This window comes from Suillus fuscotomentosus, assembly GCF_016647785.1.
Source record: "Suillus fuscotomentosus strain FC203 chromosome Unknown F5891scaffold_106, whole genome shotgun sequence".
In the NCBI taxonomy this organism is placed as follows: domain Eukaryota; kingdom Fungi; phylum Basidiomycota; class Agaricomycetes; order Boletales; family Suillaceae; genus Suillus; species Suillus fuscotomentosus.
This window is the reverse complement of record NW_024539618.1, coordinates 122,411-141,654: the sequence shown is the minus strand read 5'-3', so window position 1 is coordinate 141,654 and position 19,244 is coordinate 122,411. Positions and strand designations below refer to the sequence as shown.

Here is a 19,244-nt window from a genome sequence, read left to right as displayed (position 1 = left end):
TTTCAACTTTTCGCCTCGTACAGAACCTATACATACTTATATATATAAGTCCAAGAAATTCTATCCTCCGAATGACTTCGGAACACCAACTTGAAATACACAGCGTGACTATTGTAAATATCACTACGAAATAATTTAATATGCGTGCTCCCCTTGGTTGATCATTTGAATATTTTTATGTGCTATACATCTTCGCATCTGCACCAGCATGAAAAGCAATGAATGACACACCTGTTCCCTCACCGGCCCTGGAAACGAGCTTGGCATGATATTCTCGCATGCTGAGGATGCTAGAGGCACGGATTGAACAGTCATGAGTGGGAGAAGAGAGTGAGAGAGCTTGGGGAGGAGTTGAAGGCGAAGTGATGTGCTGGTTGTTTCTTAGGTTGAGGAGAACGCGGGAGATATTGTGTATGGGCTTGGGGAGGGGTGGGGCGATGGTCTTTTGACATGGCATGGGTAGGCTGGAGCCTGGTATGGTGTACGTCACTTAGTTGCCACTACTTTTGTGCAGGCGCTAAATCAACGAGACAAAATCGTAACACTGACCACTGGTCCAAATCAGGCAGGGGCAGCCGCCTACACAAAGTTGTATCCTCTTCGGAATACCAAATACATAGCACGTACGAAGAGCCCGAATATCACATCGAAACAATCAACCATGCGTACTCCCCGCACAGCACTGTTGTTGATGATTTGAATCGTTTTTATGTGCTACACACATCTGCCGGTCAACACCTCTCCACCAACCTGGAAAGTACTGAAGGACGTCATGCCTATTGCCTCGTCGGCACTGGCCACGAGCTTAGCGTGATACTCTCGCATGCTCAGGATCAGACGTGGTCCCAGCACAAACATCTGCAATACCTCAGCGATTGACCAAATGCCAGAGTAAATATCGCTTCCTATGGATAATGAGTTCTGTAAAGAAATTATGAGAGTGGTCAGCTGCAGATGTTAGTCACAAGTCAGCGTACCGTAATGTTTTGAGACAGTGAGCCAAGTCTCAAGGCAGCTACAATAGCAAAGCTAGCACACGCAGAGCTTCAGTGCAACAATATAATAACATCCAGATCACCGAACTCACGCTAGAAAGTAAAACGCGTGACTCTTTATTAACATCATGAAACAGTCCCCAAGGGTCGATCCTATCGGCGATTGTCGCAGTTCACGGATGTGCTTTATAACAATCCAGAGTGTAAGAAACAAGGCGAAGACCTCCCATGCAGCGGTGGATATCAGACTCTCGAAAGACAGATTTGTCTTGTACGTGTCCGCATAGTCAATGCAAATATAGTAATCGGAAAGGACAGCCTCCTCTGGTAGATATCCATGAGTCTCTCCAGGCTTTCATCGATAATTGAAACTTACGCGCTGAAAAACCCAGGTTTTCAATCACCACTATAACTCCGGAGGCTATCGTGCAAGCCAGCAAGGTTACAACAAGAAAGATAAACAACTTTTTAGATCCCTGATACATGGCATTTATCCGAGCAATCATGGTGACTTCAAATGATATTTCAGTCAAGTCAATATCTGTAAGGAAGGCGCGAGTGAGCTCACCACCTAGCATAGCATTCACGATGACAGGGGTCCATGTACCTATGTACCATATTATAGTGCCTGAAAACCCAGTTACTTTATGGTGGAATAAATACTTTAAATGAACTCACAGCTATTGAAGTCATTTTTCCTTGAGGACACAAACCAGCAGAGAATATCACTCACTCCTATATAGGAACGTAGTTAGTTGAATGGGAATAGGCATCGGCACAGAATACCCACTACATCAGTGATCGATACAGGAAGAATCGCTGCATGCAGTTAGTCGGAAGGAGTAAATACATTTGAGGATACATACACAGGATGTTAATGCTGGTTGCGAGAGATGACTTATTAGCACATTTCAGTGTTATGCAGATGGCCTACGCACATAGAAAATAGTATTCCGATGTAGCGTACCTAGTATATGTTGAAGTCAGTACAACATGCCAACTGCGCTCATAGTAGCAATAGCATACACAAATATAAAGAACGGTCATGAAGGACCAACGTTGCCTCTGCCCGAGTTAATTGCATCATGCTGTTTGGTTCTGATACTTGCTCACCAAGATCAGTTCGAACTGTTAAAGCATTCTTAGTTGAGATGTGCAGGCCATGATATCAACTTACCTCTTGTCCGAATGTCAATACTTGAATGCTGTATACATATCAACGATCCCTCAGAACGTATTGTTCCGCTCACCCCAATCATATACAACTACAGTAGAGCTTGCAGCTGCGAAGCAATAGTCAATGATATTGAAATGTCACCATTGGCAATGCAATTGCTCTCCACGAACCTACAAAATGGTTGATAAGAGAAGAATAACTGACGAACGGCCACCAAGTGGGATCATCTGAGACTATGGTCATATCAGTTTGGGACGTATGGAGTGCGTGTAGACATATTGATGTCCATCGCTTTTATAGTGATAGTTTGAGTGTCCGCGACCATATGTATGGAGTCAACAGTGTAGCGGGTAGAACTGCTAGCAGGCTAGGGTCAGTTCTCACTGTCAGGCGGCCGGTCATAACCGGCAGAACCGGATGACTCGGATGTACTAGACTAAGTATGCATATGACATTCCTAACGACGACATCAAATGGTGGCCTCGTCCCATATGCATCCGTCATCCTCATCAGTCGCTTGCATCACGAGGATTTGTAGGTGCCTACGTGAAGTATGCTTCAAAATTCTGTGCAGTCTCGACAGCAATGTGGAAATTGTCATTGTTATTGAGAGTTTGACGCGCCATTCTTTGTGTCAAAGAGGTGTATTAACAGAGATATGAAGGAGATGAACCGGGCCGGTACCTGGTTTAATCAGACATGACATGCATGACATGTCGACGTGCGGCACGCGTGAGGCCTTGAGGCCTGACTGTGTGTCGCATTTCTAGCTTGGTAAACTTTTCACTGCTTGCCACTTCCTATGGTAGTACCTCTTGCTTCCAGGTACTGCATGGTGATTCCTTCGTCCACTTAGCCACGCGATTGTGTCACAACTCCGTTTGGTATCAGTAGCGGTTCGCTGCCAGTGGGATCTGGATGCAATCATCTAAGAATTGTACATGCACATGCTTTAGATGCGTGGGAAAGTATGCAAATTTGCAAAACACCTTTCGAAATTCGCGGGAAGCCCACTCATCTTCAAAGTGACTACTATGCAAAGGAGGAGATTTTATGCCAGAAGCTTTCCCTGCCGTTGATACTTGCTCAGTCGACTCGAGGTGGTTTGACAACTACCTCTCGGTCCTCTATGGCTATTTGGTAACTATATCGGAATGTAGACACATCAGTCTTTGGATCCTCTATGATGCATTTCAAGATCTCCATCACTCTAGCGGCCGTAAAATCTGTTCAGAAGCAAATCCGTTGATCAACCCAACAACATATTAGTACTAGTGGCTCACGCTTCGTGCCATCAACCATACTGCACCGATGTGACAGCAAAAACATGACCCACTACCACGCTAGGAGCATATAAAGAGAAACTACCAGCCGGTGAGTCATATAGTTAAATCCAGGACGCAAACTACTCATACTCACGCAAGCCTTCTCGGGGCACGTATTACAGTTTTTAGGGATGATACAGAAGATGGGGCAGTCATTATCACTGGCAGATACCAATGCTGTCAAAGCGACAACAATGGCGGGGACAAAACAGACACGCATTGTTGTGAGGATGCGATAAAGGATCAAATCAAATAATCTTGAGAAGAAAGCGCCTTGCTTTTATATGCTGAATGTCGTGAGTATGTACGATAACCTATCCACTGGAATCACCTTTCGAATAGCTGATATCTGCAATGCCAGCAAATTGCCACCTAAGATCTGCCTTGTGGAGCAAGATATTGGCAATTGGCATGATGGAGATATCCACCTGTGACTTTCAGATAAGCAAGCTAGTACTTCGCACTACTAGCATCTCGGTGTGAGTATTTCGAGGTTACCTTCGTGAAGGTCAACGCACTAGTTGTTGAGTCCGTCATTACGACTTGGCGTTGCCGTTCAAATTACAATCTTGACGTCCTGTCATAATACTGTCCTCCGATACATATTCATATCACAATATTATGGGTCACTTGGAACATATCTTGGCAGTAGGTCTCAGCTGACTCCAAAACAGAGCACCTGCCTACTTTGAAACTTGCAATGCGACAACAAAATATGCAACGAAACAACATTGTCGCGGTTCTTTGTACGGTATACAAAGAGCTGAATAAGTGTTTAAAAATTCGACAGAACCTCGCCCGTTTTTAAGTAGGAGTTGGGATTGATGTTGCGAGATGGATCAAATGAGATGTTAGCCAAAGCGATACAGCAGTGAAGGGCGTAGTAATCGAGAGAGAAGGAATATGAACAAAACGTGAAACATCGTATATACGGAAAAGAGAAGAAAAGAATCGCAAATTGCGCATTGAATCAGGATCATTGAAATGTAAGTCCCGGCGAGTGTCCAGCACTGAATCTATATGCTTCCTTACAATTGATAGTTGTCACAGTCGGGCTGGAGAAGGGTTCCACATTGCGGACAGCTGCCGATCAAGGGTATCCAATAGCTCTCTGACGTGCCTTTGGACATCCGTAGACTCGCTGGCAGTTACCTGGTATTGCACTTCAAGCGTCCGCCGTGACACTTGTCTGAGCAGCTCTTTGACACTGCTCGAAAGCGCACAGAGGTTGCTCCGAGTCGAAAGTTCCTTATCTGAGTACTCCACAAAGAGCTCCCGAGGGGGGGGGGGGGATGTATCGCTGAGACGTTGTGCGATTTCGTGGCACCTAACCAGGTGTCCCTGAGGGTAATTGTGTGCACGAGGAAATATGAAATATCACAAACAAACAAATATGTATGCTCCCCGCATAGTACCATGGTTGATCGTTTGAATCGTTTTACCTGTTATACATCTTCGCTGGTCAATGCATCTCCACCAGCATGGAAAGCAAGGGAGGTCATGCCTATTCCACCGTCGGCCCTGGCAACGAGCTTGGCGTGATATTCTCGAATACTGAGGATCAGACGTGGTCCCAGCACAAACATCTGCAACATCTGGGAAATTGACAAAATGCCAGTGTAAACGGCACTCCCCACGGACGATGAGAGCTGGAAAGAGATGATAAGAGAGTGGTCAGCTGTAGATACCAGTTGGCACACTGCGATATTTGGAGACGTTGTGCCAAGCTGTAAGCAAGCCATAATAGCAAAGCTAACAAATGCGGAACTTCAGTGCAACTAGATAAGTAATGTTGAAATCACCAGACTCACGCTAGAAAGTAAAACGCATGACTCTCTATTAATATCGTGAAATAGTCCCCAATGGTCGGTCGTCTCGGCGATTGTCGCAATTCACGGAAGTGCATTATAACAATCCGGACCGTAAGAAACAATCCCATACAGCGACGGATATCACATTCTCGTAAGTCAGATTTCCCATGAACGTGCCGATGTCGAAAGCACATATGGTAGCCGGAAAGGACGACCTCATCTGGTAATGACTGTGAGTCTCTTGTACTCCGGGCTTTCATCGATAATTGAAGCTTACGCGCTGGAACACCTAAGTTTCCAATTATTGTCATGACTCCGGAGGCGATTGTAGAACCCAGTAACAATACAACAAGGAAGATGCGTAACTTTTTGGATCCTTGATACATGGCATTTATCCGAGCAATCATGATGACTTGAATGATATTTTAGTCGAGTAAATATCAATAAGGCACTACTAATGAGCGCACCTCCCAGCATGGCATTTACTACGACAGGGCCCCATGCCTGTATGAACCAAACGATAGTGCCTGAAAACCCAGTTACTTGGTGGTAGAATAAATACTCCAAATGAACTCACAGCTGTCGAAGTCGTTGTCTTGAAGATACAACCCGGCGGAGAATACCACTCACCCCTATATAGGAGTGTATTTAGTAGTTGAATGAGGACTGGAATGACAGACATTGGTGAAGAACACCCACTGTATCGGTAAGCGAGATTGGGAGATTTACTGTATACCGCCAGTCAGAAGAAGCACACACATTTGAGGACACGTACACAGGAGGTAGGCGCTAGTTGCAAGAGATGACTTATTAGCAGTGCAGTGTTATATAGATAACATTTCAACGTACACAGAATATAGTATTCCAATGTAACGCACCTAGTATATGTTGAAGTCAGCACAACATGCCAACTGCGGTCATAGCAATAACGTACGCAAATATAAAGAATAGTCATGAAGGACCAACGTTGCCTCTACCCGAGTCAACTACACCATCTTGTTTGGGACTTTGCTCACCAATATCAGTTCGAACTGTTGAAATATTCTTAGTAAGATGCAAAGGTTATGCCAACAATTTACCTCTTGTCCGAATGTCAATGCTTGAATACTGCATACATATCAATGATCCCTTGGAAAGTATTATCCCGCTTAACCCAATCATATATCACCGCTGCAAAGAATACAGCTGCAAAGCGACAGTCAAAGATATTGAGACGTCAGGGCCATTGGCATCCCAATTGCTCTGCGAACCTATAAAATAGTTGACAAGACAAGTATAACTGATGAGTGGCCACCAGGCAGGATCATTTGGATATCTAGTCATATCGGGATGGGGAGTATTTGAGTGCGTGCAGATATACTGTTGTCCATCGCTTTTAGTAGTACTTTGGGTGTCCGTGGTTCGAATCAGAATGATCTTAATTGATCGCAGAATAAAATCACGTGTAGTGTGAGAAGCATTGCCTCATTCCGGAAGCAAAGTACATTTCGGCCATCTCTGAAACCCGCTGAATGTTTGAACACCGATAAGATCTAACAGTTCGTGATACTAGCATCAGTTTCTGTCAGTAACCATTAATCTATATCAATGCAGACTGACTGCAGGACTTCGTTATGTCAAAGCTGTGTATTGGCAGAGAACAGACGGTGCCGTCATGAATGGGATGCCCGGGTCAGTACTACTGGATCTAATTAGACGTGAGCGAGGCCTGCAGCTATCATGACATATCTGTTTCTAACCTAATGTTGCAAAACTTTTTACTGCTTGCCACTTTACAGTATCTCTTGCTTCCTGGTAGTGCTATTAAAGGTCTCACCTTCGTCACTCAGTACTCAGTACCCAGCCACGTGATTATGGTTTGGTATCAGTAGCCCATGTTTTGCCGCAGAATTCGCACTTTCCTGACGTATGTCATTCTCTTGTAGGTTGTATGCACTTGTACTCACAGAGCTTAGTCCTGACTCGGTCTAGCTCCTGAATACAGCGTCTGTTTCACTAGTGCCACTGCGCCCTCGGTGATAAACCGGGCACTCAACTAGTATATTATTACATCTGATCAGTGATGGTAGGAAATCCTGGGATTTTCCAGATGCATGTGATGGTGTCGCAGGACCGACGATTTTCTTTCTCCTTAATTTTTTGCGACTGTCTGTACGCCGTACAGAGTTTGAGTCAAAGAAGTTCTGTCCTCTAAATCACTTCGGTGGATCGGGCACAGACTGCAAGGGAAATCAAAGGCCAAACCTCGATAGATGGAAGTAGGCTACGGCTCTATCTATGCAGGACTGACCGTAGGACTACCACCTCCTGCCACTGCGCCAAGATATCTTGCACTTCTAAGGACCTGCGCCTGACCATCGGAACACCAAACACATAGCATGATATACCAGAGCAACAAAAAATATGCATGCTCCACGCACAGTACCATGGTCGATCATTTGGATCGTTTTATGTGCTACACATCTCCGCCAGTCAACGCATCTTCGTCGATAAACGCAGCCCCACCAGCTTGGAAAGTAATGAGCGTCATTCCCATCTCCTCGTCGGCCCTGGCTACGAGCTTAGCATGTTATTCTCGAATGCTGAGGATCAGACGTGGTCCCAGCACGAACATCTGCAACATCTGGGCAATTGACCAAACGCCAACAAAAATAGGACTTTCTATGAGCCATGAGTTCTGCAGAAAAAGGATCAGTGGTCAGATGCACACGCCAGTCACAGTTCAGCGCACCGAGGTGATACTCGGAGACAGTAAGCCAAGTGTGAAGCTGGCCATAGTAGCAAAGCTAACAAATGCGAAACTTGAGCGAAACGAGGCAAGAACATCCGAATAACAAACTCACGCTAGAAAGTAAAATGCGTGACTCTCTGCTAACACCATGAAATAGTCCCCAATGGTCGATCCTGTTGGCGATTGTCGCAGTTCCCGGATGTGTTTTATAACAATCCAGACCGTAAGAAACAAGGCAAGGATCTCCCATACAGCGGTGGATATCATACTCTCGAAATTCAGATTTTGCTTGTACATGTCAATTTCGGTCCAGCAGACGTGGTAGCCAGAAAAGATGGCCTCCTCTGGTAAATGATCATGAGTCTTTTGGGCTCCAGGCTTTCATCAATCTCAAAACTTACGCCCTGAAACACCCAGGTTTGCGATCACCACCATAACAACGGAGGTAATCGTGGAACCCAACAACATTACAACAAGAAAGATAAGCAACTTTTTGGATTCTTGATACATGGCATTTATCCGAGCAATCATGATGACTTGAATGATATTTTAGTCAAGTCACTATCGGTAACGAAACCACAGGTGAGCTCACCGCCTAGCATGGCATTGACGATGACAGGACTCCATGTCCCTATGTACCAAACGATAGTGCCTGAAAACCTAGTTACTTGGTAGTAGGATAATTGCTTAACATGAACTCACAACTGTTGTAGTCGTTATCTTGAGAACACAAGCCGGCCGAAAAAATATCACTCACTCCTATATAGGAGCGTAGTTAGCAGTTGAATGGATATGATAGGGTACAGAATACCCACTGCATCGGTGATCGAGACAGGTAAACTCTCTGCATGCCATTAGCCAGAAGAAGCGAACACATTTGAACATACATACGCAAGGTGTAGGCGCTGGTTCCGAGATAATCTATTAGCACATTGCAGTGTTATGTAGATAGCCTTGCAAACGTACACAGAATATATTATTCCAATCCAGCGCACCTAGCATATGTTAGAGTCAACACAACATTCCAACTGCGCTCATAGCAAAAACATACACAAATATAAAGAACGGTCATGATGGACCAACGTTGTCCCTGCCCGAGTCAACTGCATCATGCCGTTTGGTTCTGATATAGGACTTTGCTCACTAAGATCAGTTCGAACTGTGGAAGCATTCTCAGTGAGATGCACAGATCATGACGTCAACGTACCTCTCGTCCGAATGTTAATGCTTGAATATTGCATGCATATCAATAATCCCTCGAAACGTATTATCTCGCTCACCCCAGTTGTATATCACCGCAGTAGAGCTTGCAACTGTGAAGCGATAGTCAGAGATACTGAAATGTCACTATTAGCATCACAATTGTTCTCTCTACGAACCTACAAAATAGCCCAAGAGATGACAAAAACTGATGAACGGCCACCGAGCGGGATCATCTGAGACTATGGTCATATCGAGATGGGGCGTAGTTGAGTGCGTGCATAAATACGTCCATCGCTTTTATAGTGATTAGTTTGGTGTCCGTATTTCGCATCAGAATCTTTGATTGATCCCAACAAATGTTGTCGAATGAGTTGAATGAAATCACGCAGATGTCCGATAGTCACAAGCCCTACGAACGTTCGAAGCAAAGGCATTTGTAACAAGCGACAGATTGGTAGGAACGCCTCAGTCAATGTCAACTTTGGCGTGACTATTTAGACTCTGAACTACATCTTTGAGAGGTTGACGCACCATTCGACTTGTCCGTGGTACTATACGGCAGGTCATAAGCCTAGTGACTATCAGGAATCATCAATATTGTCCCAGACGAATATAATGCCGTGACGTTCCAGCGGAGTGAACACAGCTTATTTCTCGCACGACTGCTTGAGGCGCAAGGAAACACTTTCAAAAGTCAAGGCTGTGCGTGACGGATGAGCGGATCCAACTCAGTAGGCAGAAAACCTCCAAGTAGATTGATCGACGGATACTAATTGCGTCCACATATATATAGGAGCATCTCAGTTGAATCCAGGGTGACCGTCGATCGCCTTCATGGTCTTGATGTCGGATAACAACTACATGGCCACTTCAATCAGTATTGCGGCAGCGGGTCCTTGATTCCAAAACAGAGTGGTTACTTACTTTGAAAAAACAACACACAACTGTACTCCACACTTGTATCCAACTTGCTCGAGGTTCAGCGGCGCACGAGCTGAATAAAATTTTGATGAAACCTCTCCCACTATCAGGCTGGAGTCTATTTGGGTTGGGGGATTCGTTTTGTGAGGTGGGTCAGACGTCGCATTCGCAGCTAGCTAGCTGCCTGGCACGTGGGCTGTGTGCGGAGAGATTTGAATTTGAGAGCTGCCCAATGCGCATAAATCAATCACTTACTTGTTGCCCATCAAAACCGGATCGAACTGCTATGTCCCGGCGACGTCGCTTTCTTGCATGATAGCTTATCGCCATGTGTTAGTTTGTTCAATGATAAGCTACTACATAATCACTCCAAAACTGAGTACTCACTTGCTTTATAGCAATTTTCACGAATGACCGTTGACCAAGAATACCACACGACAATTGTTATAGAACATTAATACGACAGCAAAACACAACTTTTCTGATTGACGGATGAGGAAGAAAGGAAACATGAAATTCACAGGCTTACATCAGTGTCACACGGTCATAGTGAGTCACATGTTCCCAATGACATCGGTGCCTCGGGTACTGTCCGGTTCGGTCGACCTTCGCTTCGAAATTGACAGGAATCGTTTCATTCTTTTAAAGCTCTGGCGATTTAAGTGGTGCGTGTGTACACTATCTCATCCAGTCCCCTCAAGATGGCAACCTCAATTCAACTCCCATCAGACGCAATCCCTTTCAACATCTTTGCCTTAACATCAATGCCTCCGAACGATAGATACCGTGGCGCTGTCGTAGAGGTGCGTATCATTAAATTAATTATTGTACGAAACTGAGATAAGTCAACGCATCATCGATTGCTAGGACCTGCAACTTCCCCCTGCATTCTGTTTGCCCTCCTCCGAATCTGTATCTCGCGCAATGGAGTCAGCATATGATCGTGACTTCTCCCATATACCGTAAGTACGTGTCTTCCATGAGCGCCAATGGCTAAGTTTCCTGTTCAGCGTTCTCAACCGCGATCGTCGTCCGCTCGGGTACGTAGACGTCGCTGCTCTGAAAGAAAAGTGGGAAGCAGGCACAGCATCGCCAGTACGTATCGCTATTAGATCAACTATCTCTTGCATGCTTAATCCGACGGTCAGAACGACTCCGTCAGTAAATACATGACCAAGTTCAATCGTAGCGCGTCTCAGCATTACACTCTCGTAACACCCTTGACGCCCCTTGCGGAACTAGCGGAGTTTTTGCAGGATAATATCTTTGCGTTAGGTGCACCTCGAGCTAAATGTTTTGGTTTTACGGTTCTGACTTCTGATGGTGATTGTCGTAGTTACGGACCAGGGCAAAAATTTCGTGCTTGCCGTAGCGACATCACAGGATCTGGATGTGAGCCAGCATTTTTTTTCGGGCTCAGGATCGTGGACTGATTTTGTATTTTTAGAATTTCGTGACACGTAGGGGTCGTTGATCTGATGGCTGATGGTCATCTATCGCCTTAATTATTACTCTCAGCCATGTGGTTCTATATCTATCAAGTGGAATATGTTTCAATATCATACACTAGGCGCCTGATGGTGCGTTGGTATATTGTATCACGGTTGTGAAGTTGAGAGGGGTACTTATTTCGTCGCGGAGAGGACATGCGACATTGTCTCCTTGCTATATGTATCGCTACTTTGATGTATGGTCGGGATGAAATACATGTACATCGGATATGGTGTAATGGTTAACATTACCGCCTCTCAAGCTTAGAATTCGCGGTAGCTCGGGGTTCGATTCCCCGTATCCGAAATTTCTTTTTGTGATCTGGCTGGTGACCGGTGACGCGCCACGATCTGGTAGAAAGTCTAGGGGCTTGCAAGGATTAATCCAAGTTCGCTAGCAGCGGAGTTGCAATGTCATTGCGCCACCCATCCTCCACCTGCTTCTGTACCCAAAATTAACTGAGGTGATACTATCCAACGAAACGGATATCTGCATTGCCCAGGCTGTTCATGAATATACCTCCTTCACCTCGTTAGGACTGGTATATGCAAACTTATTTTGGTAATAACAGCACCGTCACTGTAATTGCTGAAGAAGTCAAGCAGTCAATTTTTATTCATCATACCTCAAGTTATCACCCACCCTTACCGACAAGTTCTTCCCCGGTTTCGTGCCTTCGTTTCGGAGGTTCCGAAATGGACGCCGTTGATGGTGACGTCCCACCGTCCCAATTCCCACCCAGTATTTTATATGCTATGCTTACCTGCGAGAACAACGCACCACAGGATGTTATTGGGGTGGGCAACCCCTTCGTCGGCTTATCGAAGCCAGGTGATCTGACTGCACATACAGGCAGGTTATGGTACTGTGACTCAGCTGGGACAGCGGTAGTCACTTGGTGAGTGCCCTCCTCCTGAATACGATCAATTCAAATTTTGATGATCGCTTCAGATCTCTCATCTTCCAGACCCTGAGATGTTGAAGGACGCGGAGGTGATATTCCAAGTTCAGATTTAGTGGCGTTCGTAGGTAACTTTGTACACTTTCAAAGGTCGAGCCCTCTGGCTCGCATTGAAGCCGTTAGATGGTCTTTGTGCTTACCGTTTTGTGAACAAACAACCGAACACCGTGATTTCAAGGCCAGAATTCCATCTTCCAGATGATTGGGGATCGGGTCGACAAACGACAAGCTCCCCAGTTTGAGCCGTATCAGGACAACATAGTTATTATATGTGATACTGGTATCCCAGTGTTCCCGTCCAATTTTGTACAGTCTCGATGCTACGTATGCTTACCTTTTTTGTGGCGTAGCTGATGAGTATGTGGTGGTTACAGAACCCGGAATTCGCGTCCGTGCATGATTCTTATTCGATGCACTCTACCAGCATCGAAAATTTGTCCTACATCATCCCAGACACCTTCATCGCGCTACATTTCCCGGACGTCCTTGAGAAAGTAGGTATATATCACTCATGCTACTCGACCGCACTACTCAATCCTTCACCGCAGTTCCGGAATCAACGCTCATCCGACAAATTTTTCATATCGCTCGGCTGCTGAATAACATCCGAACTACAGCTTATGTGTCGTCTGAACAGGCAACTGCGCTCCGTGGAGGTGAGTTTATGCCCTTTGACAGTATCATTCACGTCTCAGATGTAGAAACCCCTTCCATCGCCCAGACTTCCCAGGATTCGGAGGCTGAGGCTGCGAAGCTGATGCTAGGGAAGCTCGGACGGTCTATCGAGAACTGATGATCTCGAAGGGCAGAATGACGCGGAGCGTGAGGAACGAGACAGACGGCGCTGATCAGGACAACACTGATTCGCTTCCGGTGGTCAACTTTATTGATTTCAGTGCTATTGTTTACACCTCTGCCAAAAAAGGCGATTGTAATACGGAGACGAATGATTTTTAATAAGTTTGCATGTGTCGCCCCGTCTTTGTCTTTCTGTGCAAACCGATGAAGGGATGTGACTGGGGCAGCCGAGCGCAGAACCTTGTCTAATTTTGTCCCCGCGGACCAACCTCCCCTCTCCCAGTCAACATTTAGATGCTGGTCTCCCAGATATTTGCATCCATTGCTCGTAGTCCCTCACGCATGACAAGCATATACCAAGTTAGAGATGGCTGATAGTTCAATATCGATTTCGTTGAGGTCTTGATACTCCCCACTTCCGTGTGACTTCATCTATTACAAGACTCTAACGCAGCATGCAAGTCATGATCAAGGGACTAATAATTACTGACCAAAGCTCTCCAGCATGTTGCTAGCTGCAGTCCTCAACTCCTTCGCAGCAGTGATGATCCCCTCTCTCTGCTCTGAGTCTTGCATCTCCTGTCCCATCTCCTGTAATCGCCTCTCCTCTTGCATGTCCCACTCCAACCTTTCGACCGTCTCATCCAAATTGGGGATGAGTTGCCCGAGATCAGATTTCGAAGCAATCTGCATATACTTCTTTGTGGCATCCACAAGGACAAGAAGGATCTTGAAATAGCACGCGTTGTTAATGCCATAGGGAGGATTACTCCACGCGCTTTTCATCACGTCCCACCACTGCTGCTCTGTAATAGGATCGAGCGTTGTGACCGATGTCTGTTCAGATGTGATTTGGAGGAGGATACCAGCTATGTAAAAGGCATGCTGCGTGGGTGATTCAGAATTGCAGTACTGTGGAATCATGCCAATGCACCGATCAACATGGCGATCCCCAGACAAATAGGGGTGCCAGCCAGAATTTCTTGCGAGGGGATAGACCAGTCCGAGATAGCACAAGTCGCGGCTATAGTCGAAAAAGAGGTTGAGATCATCATTGGCGGGTGTTCTACCCGGGTGCGGACAAAGCACGGATAGAATAGCGGGGGAGAGCTTGGTCATCATGTCTGCATCATCAATGGCATCGATCGAGGCAATTTCTTCTCGGGCAATGTGAGCAGCGCGAAGAGCAGCATGGCGTATGTGGAGAGGCATGTTACTGTCCATGCAGGCGATGAGCCTCTCGATGAACAGATGTTGTTTAGCGGAGCTGCAGCACGCTTTCATACTAACGAATAGCAAAAGGATGTCATATGTCGCTTCGTAGTCGTGGTCGTCGGAATATATGAAGTCGAAGTAGTCCACCACCCAGTCGAAGTCTTCTGGCGAGTGGGATAGGCCTACAGACACATCCCACACCTGGGCAGGGTCCCGATGTAGTGGGGAGCTTCGGGTGAAGGCCGGGGAGACAGGGATAGGAGGAGGACGTGGTCATGAGGGATAGCAGAGGATAGGAGAGTAGAGCAGATGACGCAGTTAGAGGAGGCAAGGACTCGACCGGCAGATTCCGGGGTCTCGGGGCTTGGGGTCTAGGAGCACATAGAGCACACTCTTGTATCATACGACAGACGACGACGACGACGCTGTCTTCACCCTCTCCCGAGCGCAAGGCTGGCTAGGACACCGAGAAATGTAGAAAGTAGCGAATATGAAGTGCAGTATCTTTCGCAGCACTGCCAAAGAAACCGAGGCATCGTTTTGTTCGGATGACCTCGCTTGTAAATAAATCTTCCTGCACACGTCCAGGTTCCGTATGATGTGAACTACAGGATAAAGGTGAGTTCTGGGAAGCTTGAGGATGTGACAAATAATATCGAGGAGCTTGCATGCCCGGCGTGCGACTCCTGTGCTATCGTTGTTGAGCTCGCCTCCATCCCATGCCCAGAGAGCCTTTTGGAACTGCGCCACAAGGGAGTCGCTGAGTCGAGGCAGAGCAGAACTACATGATCTCTTCGTTAATCATGGCTGAAAGAACTACCAAATGAGTTGATGGCACCTTTTATCAATGCGAACTATGTCTTTCTTGTCAACCTTAGCCCCGACCATGACGCAACCAAGGATAAGGCAATTGGCTACGATTTGATTCGACGGAGAGGACGGGGATGATAGCAATTTTGATATCACTGTTACTGCGAGGTTTTCTATGCCTTCAATCACTCGCCCAGTAACAAAGTGATAAGGAAGAAGATGCGACAGCCGCTCATAGACGGAGTCGGGGCAAGAAAACCAAAAAGCAGGCCACGAAATACTGTAACCTGGACGACAAATTCATAGTCGTGTCAAGCACCGCCAGGTGGCCCAGGTCTGTGCGCATGGATATGGAGATATCAAGTAACACGTCGAAGTCTCGTCTCCCGCGGATAATAAATTCGCCATGGTCAGGATATGCTTGAAGAACACATCCATAGTATAGGTGAGTTAAAGCCATTGTACATGCCGAGGCCTTCTCCTCCAAGGAGGGTACGATGCGCCTCTGAATGTCGACGCAGCTCATAAAAATATCAGACAGCTGATGCAGCATGTCTGAAACATCAAGATCCAGGGGCCATTCGACCTGCGGGACAAGGCATGCAGCAGCAAGAAATACTTCAGGATCCGTAGATGTCTCGAGCAGCCACTTGAGGCTACGCGCTTCGAGATCGCTGGTAGATATGTCAGAGAGGTCGAGATTGAGGGTGTCGTCATTCTCCGCCAAAACATCCAGATCCTGGTCGAGCGGTTGTGCCTCTGAGTCCACGACATTTGTTGCAGAATGCAGAACCGAAGAACGCAGCAAGTTATGAAGCCTAGTGATTAACTGCCGAAGAGATCGTCGTGCGAATGTACCTATCGCATACACAGGGCCTAGCGAGTGAATGAGCACTAAATATCTTTTTAATATTAGAAAAAATTATCACTTCTAAATACCTCAAACAATCGGGTCCATCCCGATCTGACGATACTAAAAAATTGTTTGAGCACGCCTGACACGAAACGGTCAAAACCTGTGCACACGGAAGAAGACATAACTCACCGTGCAGTGACGTCGTGGGCCGCTGGAAATAACAGGAAACTCGTTTGGACATCAGGTGTAGAACCCCTGCAATGTTGATTCAGATGGGGAACGGTCACCAGAATTCGGCGAAATGATCTTACTGTCGACGTACAATGCCCGTAATATGGTTGATATCGGCGTCTGAAATGGACAAGCAGGAGATATCAAACAAGCCATTACGGTCAGGGAATAAAACAGAAATCCGAAGACCGTCGTTCCGATGATGACCCAGGCGATGCTCGCCTGCTCGTACCACAAATGGCCGCCAAGAGCGATCCCAAATAGAAGAAGAGAGATCTGAAGTAAAACTGGAAATGATTGTACGACAGCATCAAAATGCCATGTGACGAGGCCGTTGAACTTCTCTTGCCTGCGCTTCCCTCGTTCGTCCTCCGAGCCGCGGCCATATCTGTTCGACTTGTAGTACCCAAGCCACTGCTTTCCCAGCACGGCCCCGAATGCAGCAAGCAAGCTCATGGACAAACTCGCATATGCGATCGTTTGGATCCATAAGATCGGCGCGGTCAGAGACCACACAGATGCTGGGTCTACGGGGGTGGAGCCTGCTTCAGCGAGATTGCCGAGTCCTATCTGCACGAGTTGCTTCAAAAGGGCATTCGTGGTATCGCTAGGGTCGGGACTAAGATCAGACTCCATCGCGACAATGAAAGACGTGCTGACAGCAGAGAAAAGACCAGACTGGTCGAACATCAGTCTCGAAACGGAATACAAATAAGGACGCCGAACTTACGAAGATCAGGACGATATCCATGTCGGTAGTGTATTGCTCGAGAAACTCGCTGTCGTGTTCCTCTGCGACTCTTTTGTACACACCCCAGAAACGAGACCGTTTGTCTTTTCCAGTCTTCAACGCAATTGTTGAGTCCTGAAGAACATCCAATACCTGCTTCATGACATTTGCTCTGCGTGTAGGGCGTGGTCAGCTGCGATCGCCTGGCTTCAAGTTTTTGGCTCACAATTCGCTTAGAGTCGGCTGGTCCTTCTCTGCTACAACCTTTTCCGCCTCGCTGAGACAATTGAGGAGCATATTTGACATCATTATTGACAAGAACTTACGTTGCTAAATCACTGACTGATGAAACATTGGAGGTATTTTCCTGTTCATGAGGTCCCAACGGCCGTGAAGGTCCAGCATCCGAGCTGCAATTCTAGTAAGGAGTGGCGCAGACCTCCGTCAGGAAAGAAACACATACATCCCTGATGGCAGCTCTGCCAAAGGTTCAACATTCATCTTCTCCCTGCCTTGCTGTTAGATCGGCGACATATTCCAGGAAGCTGCAACTCACTCCTCAATGAGTCCTACAACGTCATTTTGCGGAGGAAGCTGCTCATCCGAGTCGTTGTGGGTGCGTTGATCCTCGGCGTCGTCGGTGGCTGATGCTTGTGACATGAGGATTCCAAGAAAAGCTAGTGAAATTTGGAAGAGTCTGAGGTGAGCGGACAGAGCAGATGGAGGTGGCACACAGCAAGTCGTTTAGGCGGCTACGACTCGAACTGGCATGACAAACACGTGCTTGCGAGTGTTGACGCCGAAAGTTTTCGTGAGAGCTCCCTGCAGTGAACTGCGACCTTACCATCATGATGGTAATAGATCCTTCTAGGCCCAGTCTTTATGTGATATCATGATAACGTGTCTGAGGCATCCATTGAAGCTGACACTTGGCAATATTAATATTTTGTTTGGCCATCTACACTCACATAAGACCGGATATGATATGGTGTAATGGTTAACATTACCGCCTCTCAAGCTTTCAAGCTTAGAATTCAGGGTAGCTCGGGGTTCGCTTCCCCATATCGAAGATGCTGATTGTTGTTTTAGGAGCAAGGAGGGAGCCAAATTTACACGATCATCGAAGTTGGGAAGCAACATAACGATCACGTGATGAGCACTAAGAGTGCTCGACACTCTTGACTCGAAGTACGCGCTGGGTTGACACCACGCCGCACGGTACAGGCGTGAATAAGTGCTGATGAAATTCGTCTCTACTAGGTCATACACAGACCCGCTTCTGCATTACAAGAACTGCTGGAAAATAGCCTCGACGCCGGATCCACTTCGATTCAAGTCACCGTCAAGGATGGCAGTATGAAGCTGCTTCAGATTCAGGACAACGGCTGTGGCATTTGTGTATGTCTTCCTCGCATTCGCATCAAGGCTTTCTATTGAGTTTGTTTGAAGAAAGAGGACTTACCCTTGCTCGCTGAGCATTTTACTACCTCCAAATTGACCACCTTCTCTGACCTCTCCAAGCTGACTACTTACGGGTTCCGAGGGGAGGCTCTGGCATCTATATCTCACGTCGCGCACGCAGCGCACTTGACGGTGATCATGAAGACCAAGTCAAGCAACTGTGCTTGGAAGTATGTATTAAATAAATTGTACACGGAACAAAAACACCTGACGAGAATCCTACAGGGCTGCTTATGTTGATGGCGGTCTCGTCCTGTCGAAAGCGGGATACACGCCAGACACGAAAGGTTGGTCTTGAAACAACGGAACCACCATCACGGTATGTCCCCAAGAAGTCAAACAAATCTCTCTCTTCACTCAATTCACCACATTGAAGACATGTTCTATAATACACCCACTCGATTGTCTGCTCTCCGAAGAATATGCCTGAATACTTGCTGTAATGATCAAGTATGCTGTGCAAGATCCACTCAGCGTTCTTTCACGGCGAATAGTCAAGACTTTGATGGATCGCCGAGAGATGCTGCA

General features: G+C 46.6%; 5 protein-coding genes and 2 non-coding genes across 7 annotated transcripts; 5 read left to right on the top strand and 2 right to left on the bottom strand.

The window, feature by feature from the left end:
• Positions 1-10,763: 10,763 nt before the first annotated feature.
• Positions 10,764-11,928, top strand: F5891DRAFT_1067669 (uncharacterized protein). The gene is made up of 6 exons (XM_041363159.1): positions 10,764-10,966; positions 11,031-11,125; positions 11,174-11,258; positions 11,312-11,438; positions 11,500-11,555; positions 11,611-11,928. The coding sequence occupies exons 1-6, from the start codon at positions 10,865-10,867 to the stop codon at positions 11,635-11,637; spliced, it is 492 nt and encodes a 163-aa protein (XP_041218795.1). The 5' UTR covers positions 10,764-10,864; the 3' UTR covers positions 11,638-11,928.
• Positions 11,878-11,960, top strand: F5891DRAFT_t117. The gene has a single exon. It is a non-coding gene; the product is annotated as a tRNA-Glu (tRNA).
• Positions 11,961-13,025: 1,065 nt separating this feature from the next.
• Positions 13,026-13,408, top strand: F5891DRAFT_1196744 (uncharacterized protein; the record flags this gene model as incomplete). The annotated part of the gene is made up of 3 exons (XM_041368351.1): positions 13,026-13,113; positions 13,164-13,271; positions 13,317-13,408. 3 exons carry the CDS (start codon positions 13,026-13,028, stop codon positions 13,406-13,408), a joined length of 288 nt encoding a protein of 95 aa, XP_041218794.1.
• A 170-nt stretch (positions 13,409-13,578) lies between these two features.
• Positions 13,579-14,917, bottom strand: F5891DRAFT_51410 (uncharacterized protein). The gene has a single exon (XM_041372102.1). The coding sequence runs from the start codon at positions 14,695-14,697 to the stop codon at positions 13,897-13,899; it is 801 nt and encodes a 266-aa protein (XP_041218793.1). The 5' UTR covers positions 14,698-14,917; the 3' UTR covers positions 13,579-13,896.
• A 2,019-nt stretch (positions 14,918-16,936) lies between these two features.
• Positions 16,937-17,363, bottom strand: F5891DRAFT_915834 (uncharacterized protein; the record flags this gene model as incomplete). Its single annotated transcript, XM_041373703.1, has 2 exons — positions 16,937-17,203; positions 17,256-17,363. Coding segments are annotated over 2 exons (375 nt in total), but the record flags the coding sequence as incomplete, so codon positions are not given.
• An 871-nt stretch (positions 17,364-18,234) lies between these two features.
• F5891DRAFT_t118 lies at positions 18,235-18,325 on the top strand. The gene has a single exon. It is a non-coding gene; the product is annotated as a tRNA-Glu (tRNA).
• A 190-nt stretch (positions 18,326-18,515) lies between these two features.
• On the top strand, positions 18,516-19,014 carry F5891DRAFT_963379 (histidine kinase-like ATPase; the record flags this gene model as incomplete). The annotated part of the gene is made up of 3 exons (XM_041375994.1): positions 18,516-18,653; positions 18,705-18,886; positions 18,942-19,014. Coding segments are annotated over 3 exons (393 nt in total), but the record flags the coding sequence as incomplete, so codon positions are not given.
• Between the last annotated feature and the right edge of the window lie 230 nt (positions 19,015-19,244).